Below are 22,787 nucleotides of genomic sequence, written 5' to 3'. Positions count from 1 at the left end.
TGGAGTGGTATTGCTTTCTGTTACGGTAGACTACCTCATTGGCATGTGGGACCACCAGTTCAACATGGGTACAGTCGATGGCCCCGATGCAACTCGGGATGCCTGCCAGTGAATGGAAGCCAACTTTGGTGTTGGAGATCTCCTGGGCAGTCCGTGGCATGGCTATGTGTTGACTTGTGTGCTTCAGGAGGGCATCGAGCACCTGGTTCAGCGTGCGTGAGAATACTGGTTGTGATATGCCATGCATCTGACCTACCGTATGCTGGTAGGTGCCTGTGGCCAAGAAGTGGAGCACAGTTGCCACCTTCAGTAGAGGGGGGATGGCAGTACGGATGTCTATGAGACTCACAATGTCGTCGTATATCATGTCTACAATGGTGGTGATGGTATCCCGGTCCAGACGGTACAGGTGTGTATCTGCTCAGGGGTTAGGTTGAATGGACTGGCTCTGATCCTGGGAATTGGTGGCTGCCTCTGTGGTATCACTAGGTGCACTGGTGGTGCTTGCTGCGCCTGTCTTGCCCTCCTCCTCCTCCTCCTCCTCCTCCTGCGTCTCCTCTGTGCTACCTGTTGTTGTAGCTGCTGCACTGCAATCATGTCCTCCAGCCCATGTAATGCTGCTATTATTGCATCCATCTTGGTGTGCAAATGGGTGTGGGAAGGGGTGTGGTGTGCTCTTTTGTGCTGCCAGTCTCCATTGCCTCCACCTGTGCTGATTTTGACAACCTGTAGCAGGTGGGAACACTGCTCAGATCTTTTAACGGGTGGTTCGCGATGCCGCTATTAGCGCCTTGCCGGTAAGGGGTTTTTGGGTCTTCGCCATGCCGGTATTGCCATGTCCGCATGGCTTGTGATGGCGTGCTATGGCGCTATTTCCGGACTGAGGGGTCTGAGTGGTAAATCCCTACCGTGTAATGAGGCCCTATATGTTTATACAAATATAATCTTCATATAAGAAAAAGGCAAAAGATAAAACACTACACTTAGGGGGGAGTGGCTTGTAGTCGCTGCGTGATGCATGGCTCCCTAGAAGCTCCTGTGTGCTCCGAACTCCGAGCGCAACGCCGTCAGCTCCTCTGTTCGATTTTGCTTGACCATGGAAATATGTCATGCTTAAGCCAAGGGGCATGAAGTGCATGAAAAACCCACAGGGAGTTCACCGTGTCTGGGTGGGAATCCTGTATAAGACCTCACAGCCCGATGCGGCAGCCCACGAGAAAAAATGGCGGCCGCGACCATCGTCAGACCCCATCGTTGCAGCGGAGGAGGAGCCCCGTAGAAGCTACAACTGTGCTCTAGTGTGGCTGACTGGGGAATATTGGCGGCAGCTCGGCGCACCCGGATCCGTCTCATCTATGGTTCTCCATCCTACAGCAGCTGCTGTGTGCCGAGGCTGACTGGGATCCCTCGCCGCCTCCCCCGACGGAAGCGTTATTAATGCTCACTGCTTCCCACTCCACGGGGCCCCATACTGCACCGACCCCTCTGCGGTGGCCCGCACCCTGTAACTCGCCGTGTTTAGTGCCAGGTGCGGCCGGACCAGCCCAGTCGGGCTACCCACACATCACGGGAGGTGCGGACCCCCGCTGGGCTCCTTCCTGACCTCTTCCAGTCCAGTGGGGGGGTGGCCCACACCTGCCCGGAGGGAGCAAGAGCTAGGACTACATCTCATCGGTGTGAACGAGGCCCCGGGGGCTCCCCCCCCGAAAGGCAGCTTTGAAGCAGCACACTTAACAGCTCAGAGCGCCGTAGCGTGAGGAGGCACCCGGTCCTTGGAGCCCTGGGGGAGTATCAACGGTTCCTGGCACACTCCTGAATAGTGACAGTGAGCTTTGGGGGTTACTGGCGAGGTGAAGATTCCCAAAGGCTCCTCTGGAGAAGCCCCTCTGCACTACACCCCTGCACCCCTTCTGTCAAGGTGGAGCCAGATGAGTTATTTGGGAGGCATCAAGAGGGTTCCTGGTATAGTGATTCATCCGCGGCCCTGAGTAGGGTGCTGCCTCCTAAGGAACCCTAATATTGAAACACCCCATGGTACCCTGGAGTGCAAGAGCTATCCGACGGCATTGACCTGGTCATCTCCCCCAACAAAACAAAAAAAGGATCGCCAGACCACCCAGTAGCCGCTGCACAGCATTGCATCAGCTAAACGGTACTGGCGAGTTCTGCAGAGTGTCTGTGCGCTGTGTGACCTTCCACCATCCCGTAGGGGAGAGTAATCCTCCACGGTATCAGCATCAGAAGCGTTTCTGGACACCTCTCTTCCTGCACAACCACACATCCTGGTCTGAAGACTTGCTCTGGCCTCACCCCTTTCCCACCCCCAGCCATCTGTCCGCAATGGCGAAAAGTGGCAAAACAACCAAACAGGCTGACATTGCGGTACTCATGAGTGGCGCCACCCTGGAAAGGTGAAGAAGAATGACATTCAGGGGGAGCCGTCCCGAGTGCTGGCCCTAATCAGATCGCCACCGACACAGAGCATTCTGCCATGAAAGCTAACCTAAAAGACCTGCTCGCTGCCATAACGAAGGAGATCCAGAAGGGCATCGAAGAAGTCACGCAGATCAACCTCTTGTATAAAAGAGTGGCGAAGGTAGAATCACGGACGGCGGAATTGGAAAATGAATGGTGGGAGTGGGAGCAGGGACAGGACAGGATCACAGCTCTGGAGGCACAATGTCATCTGCTAGAGGCGAAGCAGGAGGACATGGAAAATAGGTTGAGGCGCAATAACATTCGCCTCGGGGGTATTCTAATATCAGTCCCAGACTCGGACCTCGAAGGTTACGTGTTGGAGTTGTGCAGATTCATCATAACACTCCCAGACGGGGCCCCGCTTTAATTAGACTGGGTCCACAGAACTGTCCCGAGACAATATGTCCTCGCCAGGATCCATTTTTACAGAGTAAAGGAGGAGATCATGAGGGAAGCTAGATCAAATCACCTTCAGAGGCTCCACCATCCTGCTTTACCAAGATTTAGCGAACTCTACCCTTCAGAAACGGAAGTCTCACAAGGTACTGACAGAGTGGCTGCGGGGAAAAGCATATCTCGTACTGGTGTGGTCAGTTTAGATGGAGGTCAAGCCATGTTGGAGGGGCCTTTTGTGCTGCGTTTGAGCTGTTGCAGCTCTCCTCTCTGTCGCATTGGGCCCGGTTGGCCTCAGTTGCTTGGTGCCGGACCATCACCAGTTACCCCAGTTGGTGGGATGCGTTTTATCCTACCGGGAGGCAAGTTTTGGGGGAGGCAAGGGATTGAATTGGAGAGAGTTGGTTCAGTTTTACCTCTCTTTTCACGTGTAGTTGTTAGGGAGGATTCTCAATATGTGCTAATTTACCTTACCTTTTGAGACCCCAAGCAACTTTGCTGGAATTCTAGGATTTGATTTTTTTTTACATGGAAAGAGTTTGAGCCTTTTTTCCCCACTCTTTCATGTATTTTGATGTGTGTTTTACTTTTGTGTTCATTGGTTATGGAGCTTTAAAACAACTCCAGTGGCATCATCTTTTTCTGTGTCACACAGCACCTTCAGTGCAGTGGCACAGGGATGTCTTTTAGACTTCCCAAGGTTTAAATACCTTCTCTGGGACTGACTACCGTCTCCCAGAGCATGTAAATTTAAATTGACTTCACTAGTCTCTTTAAATCTACTGACGCAACACACCCTATCTTACTATAGAGTGCTTGACTCTTTTGCCTAGCTCCCTCCCCCTCCCCCCCCCCCCCCCCCCCGAGTCAAAACACTCATCTAACAGTAAAATGTTACCATTTCCTACTTTAAATGGCTGGTGGCAGTGGTTTGGATCAAACAACCATAATTTTTCCCGACCGCTAACAACGGTAGCAGAAAATCGGGTCAGCCATGTTTTTCAATATGGCGCCCAAGACCTATCTGTAAAAACAGGCTCCGGTCATCTTTTTTCGCCATTTCTTTTAGGAAAGGTCCTTCTTGTGTCTGTCTCTGTGTGCCAAACCAAGTTTGGTCCCTTTGTTTGTTGCCCTTTGGCGGGCTTCAGTGCTGAAGTGTCTGGGTTGGACAGGATGTGAGGGAGGTATCCGAAACTCCCTGTGCTTAGTCTCATACGAGACCTGAATGCACTCTGGTGTGATTGGACGGCTGGCTGCCTGGCAAGGACAGCCACCCTGCTGTGTGAGTGACAGCCAGGCTGGAATGAATGGGGGAAAACTGTTTAAAAGCAGGTCTCTGGCACTTGGAAAGCAGAGTCGACCACTGGAACGAAAGAACCGAAGATGAGCTGAAGGAAGAGGACTGCTGCAACTCCTGGACGACCGGTGAAGCCCTGCTTTAGGTCCGAATTGCCTGAAACTCCATCGACAGAGAAGCCCTTCAAGCTTAACTCCTTCCCTTGAATTTGGTGGGACCATCCAACTCGCAAGCCACCTGGACACCATCCCCATCTTGTCGAATTTTCATCAGAGTGCTGTTGGAAACCGGATAGCCAGAGGGAAGGAAACCAGCTTGTGGACTTTAAGGTACTCACACCTTAAACCAACGTCTAGCTACAGCTTTTGGCCTCATCCCTGGGCAGTGCAGGAACCTCCTGATGTCCTCCTTCTTGTCCCCATGACTGAAGTTCAGGAACAGCGAGATCTGCTCGAATTGCCAGGAACAACTGCCTCAGCCATAGCTTTCTTCATTGACAAGGTACTGTGCAAACGCGGTCCGGAAATCTTTTCGGCCATCGAGAAAGTGCGTAAAACGTTCCTCAACTACGAAGGCTTGTCCTTCCCTTAACATTCGTAAAACTTTTCACCTAGCCAAATTCTTCTAATTTCTGCGGCAAAGACTTAACCGTTATTTACTAGAACTGTGCTATCCTATACAAAAGACTCTGAACCATTGACTTTGGCCAAGGCCTATTGAGAAGAAATGCTGGTTGTATTTAACTGAAACCCTTTGCCCTGCCTATGAATGTATTTGGGCTGTCTAATCTTATAACCTTGTCTTTTTACTACTTTAATAAGTATTTGAAGTACCATTTTGCTCCCACTTCATTGGAGCTAAACTTGTTCAATTAGTTACCGGTTGTAATGTGTTGTGGCTTATTAGTGTGTGATATTGAGCTGCTTATGCTAGTGCAATGTTTTCTAACTGACTGATTAAATACATGTATATTCTTTTACCAAGAAACCTTGAGTAAGTGTATATTTGAATCACTGTATTGGTTGGTCCTTTGTGTAACTTGTTCTACTGCTCACTTAAACTCCTGAGATAAGTCTGGCTGCTCAGCCATCGCTATCACTTTAATGTGTAGTACAGGCTTGTAGCAAAGGTGGAATTGTGCTTACACTTGTAGTCCTAATTACCTGTAGTGTTTCCAAAGGGTACTACAGGTGATTCTGCCTAACAGTAGTTAAGAAACGCAACACATTGTCATTAATAACCATCCACATTCGACACGACCTGCATGACGCTATCCAAAGCCAAACCCACTACCTTATCTTATGGGACATGATGATGTAAGTACACTCAAACTCCTCTCATGGAATGTTCAGGGCCGCAACTACCCGGGGAAGCGGAGGTCTGTGGAGCACAAGCTCGGTCTACTATCAAGGGATATAGTACTCCGTCAGGAGACTCATCTGCTGCAAGCCGGCGAAAAGTGTATTCGGTTTAAGAAAGACAAAAGGGCATTTTTTGCCGCATCCAGGTATAAGAAAAGAGGTGTAGCTATCCTACTGAGTGAAAGGGTACTCCTATCTGGAATCACAGTTAGAAGGGACCCCAACGGGAGATTCCTTTTAGTGAAGGTACTATTGGTGGAACGCCCTGTCACTATAGCCACAATCTAGTTCATATTCAACCTTGATTCCGACCATCCTCGCTTTCGCTGAGGGGGTGCTCATCTTAGGTGGGGATTTTAACCTGGTCCCGGATCCTCTATTGGATAAAACTCTCCCCCCCCGAGTAAATCAGACTACACCCAAGTTCTGTCTTTCGCTAGGCTCCTTAGAGAAACAGGGACGGTAGATGCGTGGAGATTGTTCAATGCTGGGGCAAGGGGCTACACTCACTACTCCTACACAGATAGGGGCTTTTCGCGTATAGACCGGCTACTCATCTCAAGTGACATTTTCTCATGCCTGGACAGTGTAGAGATTCACACCCGAAAAATCGCAGAACATGCCCCATTATCTGGAACCCTTAGCAGATCAGGCTCTACTCAGCCCCCCGCCACCCCTAACGGTTTTGGAAACTATATGACCCCATCCTTTTGGACGATAGCGTCAGGAGAGAAATTGGGGAATCTCTCACTAACTAGTTCACTGAAAACACCACATCTGGCATAGCAGTAGCCACTATCTGTAATGTCATGAAGGCAGTAGTGAGAGGCACATTTATCAGTGCAGGAGCGGAACAGAGCCGGCTTTCGAGAATGGAGGCTGCAAAATTAGAGGCAGAAGTCACAGCCTTGGAAAAAGAGTTACAATCCAGTAGGAAGCGGAAAATAGAGAAGGCCTTAAAGAATGCTAAAACTGCACTTGAAATGCACTGGACTGATCGCTCTGCCAAATCACTAGCTTTCACAAAGCAATTTTACTATAGTAAAGGCAACACAGCGAACCAAATACTTGCATATGAGCTTAAAAAGATACATAGCAGGAATAATATATCATGCCTTATAGGTGCTGATGGTAGAGTTCGTTATACGGAGGCCAACAAGCTGCCAGATCTGGTGGATCACCACAAAAGTGTAATGGCTGGTCCGCCCTCAGCCCCCAAGAAACTGCCCTCATACTTACTCTCTAGTGGACCCCGAAATAGATCTGATCTGTCAGCCCTTAAAAACCCATTCACAGCAGAGGAAATAGCTCAAGCCATTAAGTCCCTAAAGAGTACTGCATCGGAACCTGATGGGCTCACCGCGCAATTCTATAAAACCTACACGCAAATTCTGGCCCCACAACCCACTATCCTGTTTAATTCTTTCTTACAGTCGGGCTCGATCACCAAATCAATGGCGAAGTCGTTAACGATGCTAGACCACAACCCGGGGAAAGATCATGAGCTGGCTTTCTCCTATAGACCAATTACCCTTATGAACAATGATGGAAAAATATTTTCAAAAGTCTTAGCGACCATGCTAAAAGGGGTTCTCCCGAACATCATAGCCCGCGATCAGACAGAGTTCATCCCAGGGAGGGGGACACAAGATAATATCAGACGGACCATAGATATTATAGAGTGCCCATAGGTTGTGGGAGAGCATGGTGGTACTGTCTTTGGGCGCACATAAAGCTTTTGACCTGGTGGACTAGGGTTATAGCGACGCAGTGCTTTCACATTTTGGGTTCGGGTCATATTTTATTAAGTGGATAATGGCTAACTACCTGCACCCCACTATGCTACTAAGTGTTAATGGTGTCAGATCTGATGCAATCAGAATAACCAGTGGTACAAGGCAGGGCTGCCCTTATCACCCCTGGTTTTCGCCTTGTCAATGGAGCGCAAATAGGATCCGGCACAACCCGAAGATAATGGGGATCATGGTGGGGAAGCACTAATATAAGATTGCATTATATGCTGTCAACGTATTATTAACTTTGACTACACCAGGCATATCCCTGGGCTCCCTATGGGAGGAGATTGAGGAATTCGGGTGGGACTCCTATTTCAAGATTAATCTGGGCAAATCCTCAGCACTGGCAATTAATCTCACTAAAACGCAAAAGACGGATCTTAGCCCTAGTTTACCAGTTCCTTGGGTAGAGTCCGCAATCAAATACCTTGGGGTGAAGATCCCCAATGACATCTCCCGTTTGTACCGATGCAGTTCCCTCAGCTATGGGACGAGTTCCGGAGAGACCTAAAGCATTGGGAGAACCAAGAGATGTCTTGGTTTGGGCGAATTGCCGCTGTAAAGATGATCTGCTTCCTAGATTGCTATACCAATGCATGGCACTCCCGGTATACATTCCAGCAAACGAATTGCGCATTCTAAAGAGAAATATACTGAAATTCGTTTGGGGAGGGAAGAAACCTAGAATTGCAAAGCAGATTATGCTGCGAGGGAGGGTTCACGGGAGGGCTGGGGGTCCCAGATGTGACTAGATACACGCTTGCAGCGCAATTATTCCATGCGTATACTTGGACCCAATCCACCAAACAGCCACTATGGAAGCAGCTGGAAGAATCTTGGTGTCCAGCCCCCTCGCCCCCAATCGGGGATATCCCACCTGCCCTCTATCGGAGCCCAGACAAACCAGGGCCCCCTCACAGCCACAACAGTTACTGTTAACTGCTGGAAGACTGCAGAGAGGAAATGGGGATGTAGAGGTCCCAGGAGTCTGCTTACGCCTATTTGGTATAACTCTGAATTTACCCCAGGTAATCCCCCATACAGCTTTATGCCATGCAAGGAGAGTGGTCTGAAAAAGCTGTCAGACTTCTTGGAAGAGGGCTTGCCCATAACATTTGAAAGATGCAAGAAGAGATTTGGGGTGGGGGAAGCGGAGAGGTTCCACTACGTCCAGCTCAGACACTGGGTCTCCCATAAAATGGTTAGGGAGAGCGGGGCTAGAGACCTAATGGCACTAGATATATCCTTAACATCAGCAGCTCCTAGGGGCAGGGTCTCAAATCGTTATCGCTTCCTGGACAGAACGGACCTGGGGGAAAAAAGAAAAATACATGCTGGACTGGGAGAGGGACCTGGGCTGGGAGATTGAGATGGAGGACTGGGGTAAGATTACACAAGAGCACGCAATGTATCTCAAACAGGGAAGGAGTTTATGAACTCTGTTACAGGTACTATGTCACCCCAAACCAACTGAACAAATCCAACCCTGAAATTCCCCCAAATTTCTGGAGGGGGTGTTCATCCAAGGGCACTCTATTCCATTTGGTGTGGTCCTGTCCGAAAGCAGAAAAATACTGGCGGGAGGTGACAAACCACATAAAGGAAATCTCCGGACTTGCATTCCCGTGGGATCCCGGAATTATACTCTTGGAGGAAACAGGGGGAGGTGAATTCCCACTAACGGGACAGGCCTCTCGGGTCTCCGCACACATCTCCTATTAGCCGCAAAGGTAGCAATGGCTCGACCTTGGAAACACGTTGATGGCCCCTCGGTCCCATTGTGGTGGTCTAAGTGTTGGGAAATTGTGGTGGCCCAAAAGGTAACAGCCATTCGCACAGGAAACCTGAACCACTTCCTGAATACTTGGGCGCCTTTTTTGTTTTTCTTTCACCCAAATTATTTACCGCTAGGGCCCTGTTCTGTTAGAATTCTGTAACATTTGTGGCTTTCTCACCCCTACTTCAAAGTGCTCATGTCTCTTTCTTTCTCCCCTTTCATAGGGTATTTGTACACATGGAGTCCCGGGTTCCCCTAACCTCGATATCTTTCCCAGCCTTTATTCATAATGTTTGCATCTCTCTCAATCCCCCTTTCATAGGGTGTTTGCACACTAAGGTTTTCTCAGGCTCCCGTAACCTTGATAGCTATTACAGTCATTATTCAAAATGTTTGCATTTTTCTCAATCCCCCTTTCATAGGGTATTTGCACACTTGGGTTTCTCAGGCTCCCATAACCTTGATAGCTTTCCCAGCTGTTACTTACAGTATTCGTACCTTTTATAGGTATATCCTCAGTCAGGTTTCTCAGGCTCCCTTAACCTCGTCAGCCTTCGTAGCCTTTGCTCAATGTCCTTGTACTTCTCAGTGTTGCACTCTTTTCTCAGTCTCCAGTAACCTTGTTGGCTTTCTTTGTGGCTACTGGTCTCACTAGCTACAGTCTGACTTGTGTAAAGGCTGGGGGGCTCTATCGTATGATCTGATCTTGGAAACGGTTACCGGCCCACCACAGCTCCTTCATGGTTGTGTCAGCAGAAGAGACAGGTGTGCTTACGTCTCTGATCCCTCTCCGGACCCGATCAGGTAGAACGCCATGCTCCAGGCATTCAACTAGCTTTTCACTCGCCCACCTTGCTGCCAGCCACTGGCTCCACAGCCCAGGATGGTTCCGCCTATCCAGGATGTCGATGCTGCGGAGGCTCGCCTCTTTGCAGCTGTTCCTCCCTCCGTGACGGTCTTTCCTCTTCTTATATATGTCATAGGAATAAACAAAACGGTGTCCTCCTTCATCGACCATGGCATTGCATGACCATGCAATAGAGGTAAAGAAGGATCATTGTGGGATATACTGAGGTTCCACTTGTCCAGACTCCTAGGGAGAAGGGGCGAAGTGTCGAGATTAGTCACAGTACACTCTCCTATCCAAAGTCTTTACAGTGTTATGGAACATATCCTCTAAAGCTAAAGGATTTCATCAGGAGGTTACATCTGATAAAATGCAATGGATAATTTTACTCTAACACATTCCCCTCTTCTAACATTCAAGTCCTCGACAGCATTGTGGCTGTTATATGGCCCTGCTTTACCTTCCCTCTATTCTCCTGTGAATAGCCCTTTGATCTACCAATACCCTAGTCAGCCTTTATAGCCACAGTGGACATAGCAAAGTGTTGAGTTTTCACCACCTAAGCATCTTCAATGGTTATATACCTGTGGTGGAATGTCGGGAGAACCGGATGGCCACGATAATCTTCTTTACCGTTGTCTACTAGCCTCTTCCTAAGGCTAGTGTACCCTTAATTATGTTTTTTGTGGTATCCGGTTAATTGTTTTGTTAGCAAAAAAAAAAGTGTCAATACAAAAAACGGGGGTTGGGGGGGGAACCCCCCCAAACCCCCCATTTCAAAAATGAAATTTAACAAAAAACCATTCGAAAAAAAAAGTTTTTCGGCAAAATTGTGTCGAGAAAATTGTATTTCGAAAATATGGCATTCGAAAAAGTCAAAAAGTTTTTTGTCACCCTATTGAATCCCTCAATGTACGTTTCTGGATGGTACCCCACACTAGTGCTGTGTTCTATGTGGTTCTTCCTCAAGAACCCACTCACTTCTTCAGTCTTAAATTAGACACTATGGTCTGTCAGAAATAGAGAGAAAAAAATCCTCTCTCCTAAACAGATAAGCAAAAAATGTAAATACATCCTCAATTTAAGAGTGTCTGGTGTGAGATAATCACAACAAAAGTGCATGTTACTGCCACTCCAGTGCGGATGCGTCCTATATTTCAAGGTACACCTTGCCCCAGAATAGTTTGGGAATGTTTACTTGGGTCACGAGCGGGTTGCTGGACATACATGCTTTCTGAATGTTTTCAAACAACATACATTCGTTCACCATTCTTTCAATTTTGACAACACAACCCAGCCACTATAATTACTTCTTATCTACGGTTTGCTTTTTGCAATACCCTGGTGTCCTTTATGTCTCAAGTTCACGATACACTTCTTATGACTTTCTTGGGGAATCACACGGCTCATGGGCCTCAGGCTGTCACAGCCTTGACTTCCTTACACCACTCTGGTGAGCATATTATTCAAGAGTCCTTCTAAGACTACCAACAAGATTGTCATTCTGCATAACATCCTCTCACTCCTGTTGACGCACTGCTCTTTGGGCGACCTCTCAAACTGGCTCCTCAATATCCTTGGTGTTTACTTCCTCGCCACCTTTCAATACAAATTCCAAGAGTGAGGCGTGATTTCATTAGATCCCTTTTATTAGTATTCTCCCCTTGGCACGCTTTACATGCAAACAGCATTTAAATAAATCAGATAAACACCTGCATTGTGTATGTGCACTGGAAACTGAAATACACTATTTCTTTGCCCAGCATACGCTGACATTAGGAAACACTGATTGTGATCATTGTTAAGGTCCAGCAGTGTTAAGACTACTACAGAGGTGCTAGTTCTATGAAAAGCAACATCAGAGGACCTCATAGTATTTGCTGTTTGCCAGCTATATGCACAGAGTATGGGCCAGGAGTCTACAATTGAGGGACATACTTGCATAGCTAACCAGTACGGCAGACTTTTTTGAATTGCTGGCAAATGTGAGCTGCTGCGTAGGCAGAATTGATTGACCAATTAAAATTGTACCTTACTTTTTTGCCAACACTAATTTTGTTATGTCCCTGTAAAACAGGCACTGTAGCTCAGGCCATTATCCATAAAGGGACCATATTGGCCAATAACCAGCAGAAAGATCCAAAAATAAGAGGGATAGAGGGGCAAAGCTGAGCTGTACTTATCTGCAAATGGCGTAGTATCACAAGGGCCCTCCATTCACACATCTTGCACACACGTTGCTCCTCTGACAATATGACTAAAGTCTTCATCACCAGCAACGCTATGCCACAAAGAGAAATGCACCTGCGTCTGGGTAAAACAAAGTTAACTTACCTGCAGATAAATGATATCCTCTAGGGAAGGAATGCAGGCCAGAATCATCAAAACGCAAATGTTATCCAAGATGTGCTGGAAATCTCATTAAGGGCACCCAGGCAGCTACGCTAACTGAGCAACAGAACCCGCTCAAGGGGTAAATCAGGGAAATGCTTGCTTCAACATCTACAGAATACCCTCCCCCATTTGCCCAGAGGTGTAAATAAAGATGCTTCATAGAGTTACTCATGATGAAATGCTTTTATTGGGCATTTCAATGTCAAACACGCCTCCCCGCCCCTTTCCATTTCTTTTTAAACAGCACTGACATGAACTAAGTTGCTGCTTGGTACTAGAGAAATTGATCAGTTACAAAGTATACAGAAGAAGTAGAGAGACAGTAAAAACCCCAGGACAAATATCTTTGACTATATATGAAAGTTGCAGTCCATTTGACACATGCCGGAAAATCCATCAACTTGCGTTCCTGAAAAAGAGTGGTGGCATAGAGGGAGGTCATCGACTGCCAGAGAGCAGTGGAAAAGAAAGATAATCCCAGCCAGTGTAGGGAAATCAACATGCCTCAAAGAGAGTCAGTAAGATAGATCACTGGGTAAAGCACTTGCTGTCGAGATCTGTGTGAAGCGCAGGTCACAGATCCAACTCACAGCCAGGCCAACTCAGACTTTCATCCTTCCATGGTTGTTAAAGCAGAACCACCTTCGGTTGGGTAATAATAATTTGATATAAAATTGTCCTATGTACAGAACTTTGGTGAAAGCAATCTATAAATAGCAAGTTACTATTATTAAACAGTCCATGCTGGTAACTCTCCTATCAAGAACACTTGAGATTATGAAAGGTGCAGGCCGAGGTGGGGAGGGCACCGGAAAGGCCATGGTCCGAGGCTAGTCTGCCTCAGATGGAGTACAAAGGGAGAAAACAATTATCAGATAGGAGGAATGGGGTTAATTAACTAATGACTGTATCTTTTGTAAAGCGCTTAATACCGGAGACCAGTCTATAAGCGAGAGATAATAGATCAAAGAGAGATAATGGATCAAACGTGCCCTTCCCAAACAACTGTGACATTTTATATTTCTTTCTAGAATTATTGACAGTGTGTTTCTGATCAAGCAAAGTCCTTTAAACATGGGCATTGTTATAAGTGGGAAATACAGCTGCTTAAGTACAACTGGGTGGCTAATACCTTTATAAAGAGCAATGTTTATGGTGTTTTGTTACATGAACTTTATCCTAGTCAATCTCCTGTAGGAGACAATGAGCAACACAGCTAGAACAGACATTTCTGACCCAAATCCAATCATCTGTGCAGAATGTCCAAATCCTTGATCCATCTCGGACAAGCTACAGACCTCACTTTGGTACCAAGATAGTTACTACAATGATGCTTGATGGACTGTATGAAAGGGGATCTGGGTCACTGATTCTTCCAGACCCGCCAGCAACATTTGATACTGTTGACTATCATGTTCTGCTGCCAGGCCTTGAACAACAGGGTATACAGGACCAAATTCTGAAATTAATCCACTCATTCTTACCCTAAAGGGATCTGCACTTTCTCCCCTGCTTTCTAATCTTTACATTGTCCCACTGCTCAACATCATTCGAAACCATGGCTTATTTATTTTTAATTATGTGGAAGATACACAGTTGTTCATTAAACTGTCTGGGGATAAAGACACCCTTCTCCTCCAATTTTAAGGGCTGCTCTAGAGCAAATAAAAATGGGATGGCTGTCAATTGCCTCCAAACAAATCCTTCCAAAACAGAAGGTCTTTCAATTGTCCTTTTCTATTTTCTTTATAAACTTCTTATCTTGCATCGATTATTTCATCTTTTGGAGTATCACATCACTTCTATACCCTTGATACTCAGTTTTTTTTTTACCCTTCTCATCCTTCACATCTGACACTCATCACACTCTTTCATCCTGTCTCTCTGCCATTAAAACCTGGATGACCTCCCATTTCCTCACTGCAAATGCTGGAAAGACTGAAGTCTTATTCTTTCCTGCCAACACTCTCTTGTCACTGTCTTTCCCTTCTTCTGTCTTCCCTGCTCTCGTCTTGCTCCTCTTAAATCAATCTATCATTCTTCTATTCACTCACTTTGCCTTCTCTCTTATCGGCACTCAATTTCTTCCTCTCTTACCTCACTTGGATGGCTGTCCTACTCTCAGCTGAAATATACATTTTCTCTGTCTAGTTTTCTATGGTCTTGCTCTAGACTATCTTACATCACTCCTATCATTCTATTCTCCTTCTCGTCCTCTCAGCTCTGCTGGTCTTTTTAGACTTAATGTTCCTCATCCTCCCTGTGCTCAATCCCGCTTTCGCTCCTTCCAGCTTCTTGCTCCTCTTCAATGGAACCCTCTTCCTCTACCTCTTCATTCCATTACCTCTTTCTCTCATTTCAGTTCCTCTTTAAAAACTCATTTGCTTCAGTCGTCTGATTGATTGATAAAGGCTGACTCCGAACACTGATTTTCATTGCTGATTTTAATCTACCGTCAACTGTTCTATGTAAAGAGCTTTGGTTAAAGGCGCTATATAAAGTAAAATAAAAATACAACAAAAAAAATATTAACACAGCTACTCAATCTCACTAATTCGGCAAGTGCCCTGTTCCTCCAGCAAAGGTAAAGAATCTTGGAGTTATACCAGATTCAGCTTTGTCATTTAAACAAGGCAGTATCTGCAGTTTCCAGATCCTGTTTTTTCCAGGAAGGAAATTTAGGAAGCTGCTGTCATCTTTCTATGAAACACAAAGTGACCAGCATTAATGCACTTGTATCTTCACGACTTGACTTTGAAAATTGTGCCCATCTTGGTCTCTACTTAAACTGTCCAGGCTACAGCATGTAGAACTTGGCTGCTATTGGGGCTCAGAAAATGCAACCATAATTCCCCCTGGCTGTGTGTATTGTAGTGGTTTCCAGTTAAACAGAAGATACTCTTCAAAAGTATGTGTCCTGTGCATAAAGCCATTTATGGCAATCACAAACTATCAGCAAGATTGCATGGCCCTTTCTCCTGCAGATCGTCTAGGCTACAACAGTCCTTTCTTGCTACTCCCAAATTCAAGAGGCTCAGTTAGGTGGACTAAAATTTGCAATAAGGGCTTACAGTGAAAGTTCATGCTTTATGAAAAAACGTAAAAATACAAAACAGAAGTCACATATATTATAATCAATGCATTTCCATCTTTACCTAGGTTTCACACATTGTTTAGGTAACAAGACAAACATGCTAAAAAGGGTAAAGATATAGAAAAAATGAAAAGAGTAGGTGGAAGGGTAATTGCCCCATTTGAAAAAAAGTGCAAATGCACTGATGAAAATGCATAAAGATGTAAATGTACAGATGCAAAGACATGCAGCTGCCCTAACAGGGTTGAGCATTGATGAGGTGATGGCAAACCTTCTTTAGAAGGCTCGGAAATAAAACTTTGAGATGAATGTGACTTATCCAAGTTTTACTCACCCTCACTGTTCTGCTCTCTTTTCTGGGGAGGTTGGTCGATGAATGCTAGCAGTGGTGATTTTGGCCTCTGCATTACGGGAAGCGTGGGATCATTCAGTGTAATAGTATCTCTGCCCCCTGTTGCAGTACCAAAAAAAGCAAGCATCTCATTGGTTGTTTTACAGATTTTCACTATGCACAACAATACGCATGCATCTGTTTTTGTATCCTAAAAGATATACAACTATATATTTTGTTTTGAAAGGCAACCATTAAAAAAATAATTATGCATCAATATTTGATGTGCCGGACAGGTAAACAAAAAACTAATAACGTTATAGTTTCACAAGGATTATCAGTGAATTAAATCAATATTAAAATGGATAATGATGCAATCAGATATTAAATCATTGTATTCATGCTATAATCGTTCTCATTTAAAATAAAAAAATATTTCAATTAAGGTTTGATGCAGACCCATGCCGTACAGTTCCACTTTAGAAATAAGGATTTTTACAGGACTGTAAATAGCAACAGATATACAATGTATGAAAGAGCAGATATGATGGGGTTTTCACACTCAAAGGCTGCTTCCCTTAATCATTATTTGATATAAACTATCATCAGATAGTTGTGTTTTCCTGGTCCAGTCATTTTAGTAAAGAAAAGCCTATTTGTTCTTGCATTATACATTATAGAATTCTAATCCCTAGATGTTAAAACTAAAAGTTCCTGGCTGGTCAAAGCATTAAATTATAGATCCTATGCACTATAGAGCGTAGCTATGAGCGTAAGACGCCTTTCTCTTCTCTCACAGGCTAAGTCGTCCACAAGGAAGTCAATAACATAAAAAACCAAGAATGTGTTGATAGAAGCATGCTGCAACTTTCTTTAAAAGAGTATTAACCTAAACATACTCAATCCAACTATTCACTAGATGGGCAGATCATATCTACCCATACACCACAGATCAGTTTATTGAGGCTACTAAAAAACAATAATTGATCCAACAATGGGGACAAGGCAAAATGAGATGGGTTACCTTTTCAGATTCCAGCAGCGACTCAGACGACCAATCCAGATACAATCAACCACCCCAGTTTGGAAATTTTCCACCACCTCCACCCTCCCTTTTTTAGGCAGAGGAGGGTAGGGAGGTACCACGTGGGGACCCCCCCTCCCATGGCTCCACCATACACCCAAATGAGGCACCAGACACCGGGACGGAGACGCCTTAACAGATCATTAACAACTTTTTCGCTATGCCAATTTTCAATCTGGCCAATTTGGACCTCTCTCTCAAGCACAGGCTTAATTTCTTTCCAAAGGCGTTTGTACCATTGCAACCAACCCATTGGTTCACATTGGAAAGGCAAGTTTGCCGATTTTATGAACAGTCAGATTAAAAACATTTTTCAAAGACTTTACTAACTCGGAAAAGGAACTTGACTCAGGCTTACATGTACCTTCCACCTTTTCCCCTCGGACAACCAAATCCCACAGGACATAATTACATTAGAAAAATGTGTCTTAAAAGATTTAAATGACCTGAAAACTAATGATATGATATGATAAGGCATTTATAACATGCCTATACACAAGTGTTTCAAGGTGCAACGAGGTAAGGGAGGGGGAAAAAAGGGAGCACAGAGGCAACGATCTTACTAGGCCAGGTGACATTGAGATTGTACACGTGCAGGGGTGGTGGAGAGGGAAAGTGTGGGGGGGCTATGGGGAGGCAAAGTGCAATACAAAGGATCTACAGTAATAAATAAATAGAACAATAGGAAAAAAGTGTGGTAAAAACATTCCTCAAGTACAACCTTACTAGAGAGGAAAATGTGGCCCTCACTAATTTATCCAAGAACTCTGACATAAGCCGACAAGGGTGGAGGTATTGTTATTATGTCAAGTGTCCAATACCAGCAGATGGTGAACACATTGTTACTTGACTCTGACAGCTACCAAAAATTGAAGAAAAATCCTGCGAAAGTGACTAAAGCGATTTTTGAGAAAACTGTCAATCTTGGGTTCGATCGCGGATGGATTACTGAGAAAGAATTTGAGTTTCTTGCCACTAGTCAGGGCTGCATACCAGCCATGTATGCCCTACCCAAAATCCACAAGGATCCTGTGACTCCATCGGGCAGACCAATAGTTTCAGGCTGTTGTTCAGTCCTGGAACCATTGTGTACATTTGTAGACACTTTTCTTAAACCCATGCGCACACTAACATCAACATATTTTAGACATACAACTCATACAATCCAGATCTTTGAGAATCTAGAATTTGATCAATCGAGACGTTGGCTAGTGACTTTGGATATTAAGTCACTTTATACTAGTATACCACAATATCAGGCTATTGAGTGCATGAGAGAACGTTTGACACAGTTTAGCCTACAGGATCGGGTGCCGGGCAACGTATAGAGCCAATGACCCTTGAACTGTGCACAAATTATTTTGAACTGAACAAACAGTTCTATCTACAAACCAAAGGGAGAAGCATTTGCCCCCAGCCTAGCAATTCTATTCATGGCCAACTTTGAATCCATCAATATTCTTTCTGACAGGAATCCCTTCTACAATCATATCTCAAATTGGGAAAGATATATTGATGACATTTTCATCTGGGATGGACCAGATGACAGATTTAAATCTTTTCTCACATGGTTGGACAATGTAGATACTAATATCCAATTTACTTTGGAATATAGCAATATGGAGGTCCATTTCCTTGACCTTAAAAACCAACATGAATTAGGCAAACTCAAATCCAGCCTTTTCAGAAAACCAAGTGACAGAAAGACATTACTGCACATTTCCAGTGACTCTCCCCTGCCATCTTAAAGAGAATCTACCCTACTGACAATATCTCTGAATTCGACGAAACTGTACTAAACTGGCTTACTTCTATAACTATGCCAATAACATGGACTCACGATTGAAACAAAGGGGATATCCCAAAAAGCTCCTCAGTAGAGCCAGGAAACAGGCCAGATTCACTGACAGATACTCTCTGCTGACCCACAAAGTGCTTTCAGATCAAGAACAGGAGGAGCGTAGGATGCCATGTGTTATCACACATGAATCGCATAGCTTTCTAGTTAAAAACTCATTACAAAATATTGGCCTCTAGCCAGACTTAATCTACCTAATGAGCCTATCCCGAGGTTTGCATTTAAGCGTGCACAGAACCTTCAAGACAAACTGGAACACTCAAAATTCACCAAATCCACACCTTGGACAGGTTTATGGAATCTACGAGCAATCAATGGCCATTTTCCATGTGGCAATTGCATAGCTTGCCAATTCACCAAAAAACTGAAGTCTTTCAACATTGGAGATCGCATTTGGACGTTGTCTAGCTTGACCAACTGCAAAACCAAACAAGTGGTATATTGCATTGAGTGCCCTTGTGGACTCAAGTATGTGGGTTAAACCACAAGACCTGCACATATTAGGATCTCCGAACATAGACCAGAGATCCGTTGCAAGAACCTCTCGGCAACATTGGTCAACCATTACATTGAATATCAACACACAGCTAATGATATTTTATGGTGGGTGTTAGACACAGTGAAAGAATCACCCAACATAATGAGAAGCCTTCTAGTTAAAGAAGCCTGTTGGATTCATAGATTGGACGCCTACCAAAGTGGTCTAAATGAAGAATTTGTACCCCCATCATAACTATTGTGGGACCCAGCAGCACACATGGCATCCATATGCGCATTGTATTGTTAGCCCCATCGTGCTTACTGGCCGTACCCCAAGCGCGTTTGAGGGCCTCTCCACATTCACAGGTACTAGTAGGACAATTGTCCACTATGACCTACCAGGTAACAGTTTTGATAAGACATGAACAGAGGGTGGACCAAGTCTGCATATCACTATGTATACATTCAACCAGGAATAGGCTTGTAAGAACTATCCAGGCGACACGCTGACTAATATGAGCCTTCCTTGCGTCTTTCAAACTAGGAAGCGGCATGCCAAATCCACCTAGGTTACACGCCACAACCAGCTGACCAACATGAACACAGGGCATGCTTACCTCTTTTAGTAGATTACACTTGTGATGACAAGTCACTTTTATCTTTCATATCGGAGTTTAGAGGATCTTTACATAGTGCAAAATGTACCTCAATAACAATCGTGGCCCCATCACTGGTTGACTTTAGTTTGTTGACAAGAAGAACAAGTTACTCTCTTACCTGGTAACGTTCTTTCGATGGGATGGTCCGACGACATATTCCTTATCTATGACAGGTAAACACCACAGCTGTGCTGCATCGGAAAATCTTTCGGCGTCTGCGTCCTGCGTCGATACACTGTCCTCGAGGGCCTCCGTCGAGCCGACGTCACTGATGTTATAAGTAGGACGCACCACGCCCATAGCCTCAGTTGTAGTTTTTTCCCCAGAACATATGGCACCAATCTTCTGCCAGTATGACCACAGAAAGCCTTGCGGAAACGTAAGCTGCAATCGTATAAGAAATTCTGTAGCGGCGAAGGTAGGGAGGGAGCGATATGAAATACGTTGTCGGACCATCCCATCGAAAGAATGTTACCAGGTAAGAGAGTAACTTGTTCTTCCAGGGGATTGGGTCCTCCGACGTATTCCATATCTATGACAGACTCCCAAAGCAGTACCAATGTATGGAGGTGGGGAAAAGAATTTAGAATGCCCAATCAAAGTGCAGAATAAAGGAATGCCTTGCCAAAGGCCAGATCCTTCCTATGGATAGAATCTAGGGAGTAGTGTTGTACAAAAGTATGGACCGAAGCCCATGTGGCTGCTTCACAGATGTTACGAATGGGAACACCCCTCTGCAGGGCAGTAGAGGCAGCCATACCCCTAGTAGAATGGGCCCCTAAGCCTACCGGAGGGTCCTTACCCGTCAAGCGGTAACATTCAGAAATTGCCAAGATAATCCATCTAGACAAAGTCTGCTTAGTAACTTAGTAACAACTTGTCCCAAATGTCTTCCAGCGTAACCAATAAAGAGCTGATCATCCACTCTGACCCGGGACATGCGTGAAATGTAGAAACTTAAAGCTCTCCTAGGATCCAACCTATGGACCCTCTCCTCTTCCTTACCAGGATGCGGAGGAGGATAAAATGCCGGAAGAACGACCTTCTGGCTTAAATGAAATTCCGACACTACTTTCAGAAGAAATGAAGGACAAACCCTAAGGACAACCCTGTCCTTATGAAACACAGTGAAGGGTGGCTTAACAGAAAGTGCCTGCAAGTGCCTGCAACTCACTCACTCTGCGAGCGGAAGTAACCGCAACTAAAAATACAGTTTTAAGGGTTAACAATCTCAAAGGACAAGAATGTAAAGGCTCAGATGGAGCACCCATGAGGAATTTTAGAACAAGGTTCAAATCCCAACCGGCCACCTGGATAGGTGATGGTGGGAACACAGTGAGCCCTTTCAGAAACTAAGAAATTAAAGGAATTTTGAACTAAGAACACTATTCAGACAAGCGCTTAAATATGGACAGCGCTGCGAGGTAACCTTTAATGGTATCCACTTGCAGGCCCTATTGGGCTAACGAAAGAAAAAACGACAGAACCACAGGAATGTCACATGAAAAAGGATCCACATTCTGAACCCTGCACCAGTCGCAGAACTTTCTCCAAAGGCAACGGTACAGGGACTTTGTCGCAGGCCGTCTAGCCAAAAGCAACACCTCCATCACGTCTTCAGGGAGGTCCCAATCCTTATACCTCAACCTTTCAGAAACCAAGCGTGAAGGTTGAGGGATCTGACCTCTGGATGGAGAACCTGACCCCCCTCCGGCGAGATCAGATCGTCTCGGTAGGGAAGACGATGTGGAGGGCAGATGGACAAGTCGAGAAGGTCCGGGTACCACGTCCTCCGGGCCCATGCTGGAGCAATGGGGATCATCCGGGAACCGAACCTCCATAGCACTTGCGGGATGACGGGGACCGGAGGAAATGCGTACAGCAGTGGGAAGGACCACTCCACCACAAACGCTTCCCCTAAGGCTCCTCTTGGAGGAAATTCCCACGAACAGAATCTTTCGCACTTCCGGGTTGACACTGGAGGCGAAGAGATCCACTTGTGGGGTCCCCCAAAAGGCAAAGATCTCCAGGAGAATCTCCTGAGCCAGCTCCCACTCGTGAGAGATCGCGCTCTGCCTACTCAGAGCGTCCGCCTTCTCGTTTTCGTTTCTGGCCAAATGAACTGCCGAGATCGAAATTTCCTGCTGGATGGCCCAGAACCAGAGCTGCATCACCTCCCTGCACAGAGGTAGTGACCCTTCTCCCCCCTTTTTGTTGAGGTAGTGCATGGCCACTGTGTTGCCCGTCAGAATCAGGACATTCTTGCCTCGCAAAGTCGGCAGAAAAGCCTTCAGGGCAAGCCTGACGGCCCTCAGCTCCAACAGATTGATATGGAGTCTGGACTCCGATGGAGACCAACGACCGCTGACTGTCAACTCGTTGGCATGAGCTCACCATTCCGTGAGGGATGCGTCCGTCACGATCGCCACCTCCGGCCAGGGTAGCCAAAATGGAGTCCCCCTCATCAGATTGCCATCAACGGCCCACCACAGAAGGTCCTGGGCGACCGAGGGCGGCACCTAAACGGGGTCCGATATCCTGCCTGTGACCACTGCATCTTGAAAGCCCATTGCAGCGATCTCATCCGCAACCTGGCCTCTGGCACCAGAAGAATGCAGGATACCATGAGGCCGAGCAACCTCAAGAACTCGAACGCTGGGAGACTCTGGGCATGCTGAAACTTGTGCACCATCTGCTGAATGTGATGAACCCTCACCTGGGGAGGAAAACACTGCCCCAGGGACGTGTCGAGATCTGCTCTGATGTACTGGAGCCGCTGAGTTGGCGTCCAGTGGGACTTCTTTAAGTTGAGGGAGAAGCCCAGTTTGTGAAGGGAGTGGCAGGTGACAGACAGATGATCCAGGACTTGCTCTGGAGAGCGCGCCCTGATCAACCAATCGTCCAAGTAGGAGTAGACGTGAATCCCCCCTTTCTTGAG

The 22,787-nt window shown here is 45.9% G+C and overlaps 1 protein-coding gene across 4 annotated transcripts in view; it reads right to left on the bottom strand.

Annotated features, from left to right (window-relative positions):
- The window catches only part of CCDC149 (coiled-coil domain containing 149), a 647,083-nt gene that overhangs the window by 49,062 nt on the left and 575,234 nt on the right, over nucleotides 1-22,787 (bottom strand). For all 4 annotated transcript variants that reach the window (XM_069631872.1, XM_069631871.1, XM_069631874.1 and 1 more), the window contains one exon: nucleotides 15,772-15,888. In XM_069631872.1, the coding sequence (XP_069487973.1) occupies nucleotides 15,772-15,888 (117 nt within the window). The remainder of the gene's footprint in view (nucleotides 1-15,771; nucleotides 15,889-22,787) is intronic.

The sequence above is a fragment of the Ambystoma mexicanum genome, chromosome 6q (genome assembly GCF_040938575.1).
Source record: "Ambystoma mexicanum isolate Mex_15411 chromosome 6q, UKY_AmexF1_1, whole genome shotgun sequence".
Lineage (NCBI taxonomy): Eukaryota > Metazoa > Chordata > Amphibia > Caudata > Ambystomatidae > Ambystoma > Ambystoma mexicanum.
Note: the sequence above shows the minus strand (reverse complement) of the source record. Positions and strands in the feature narration are given on the sequence as shown.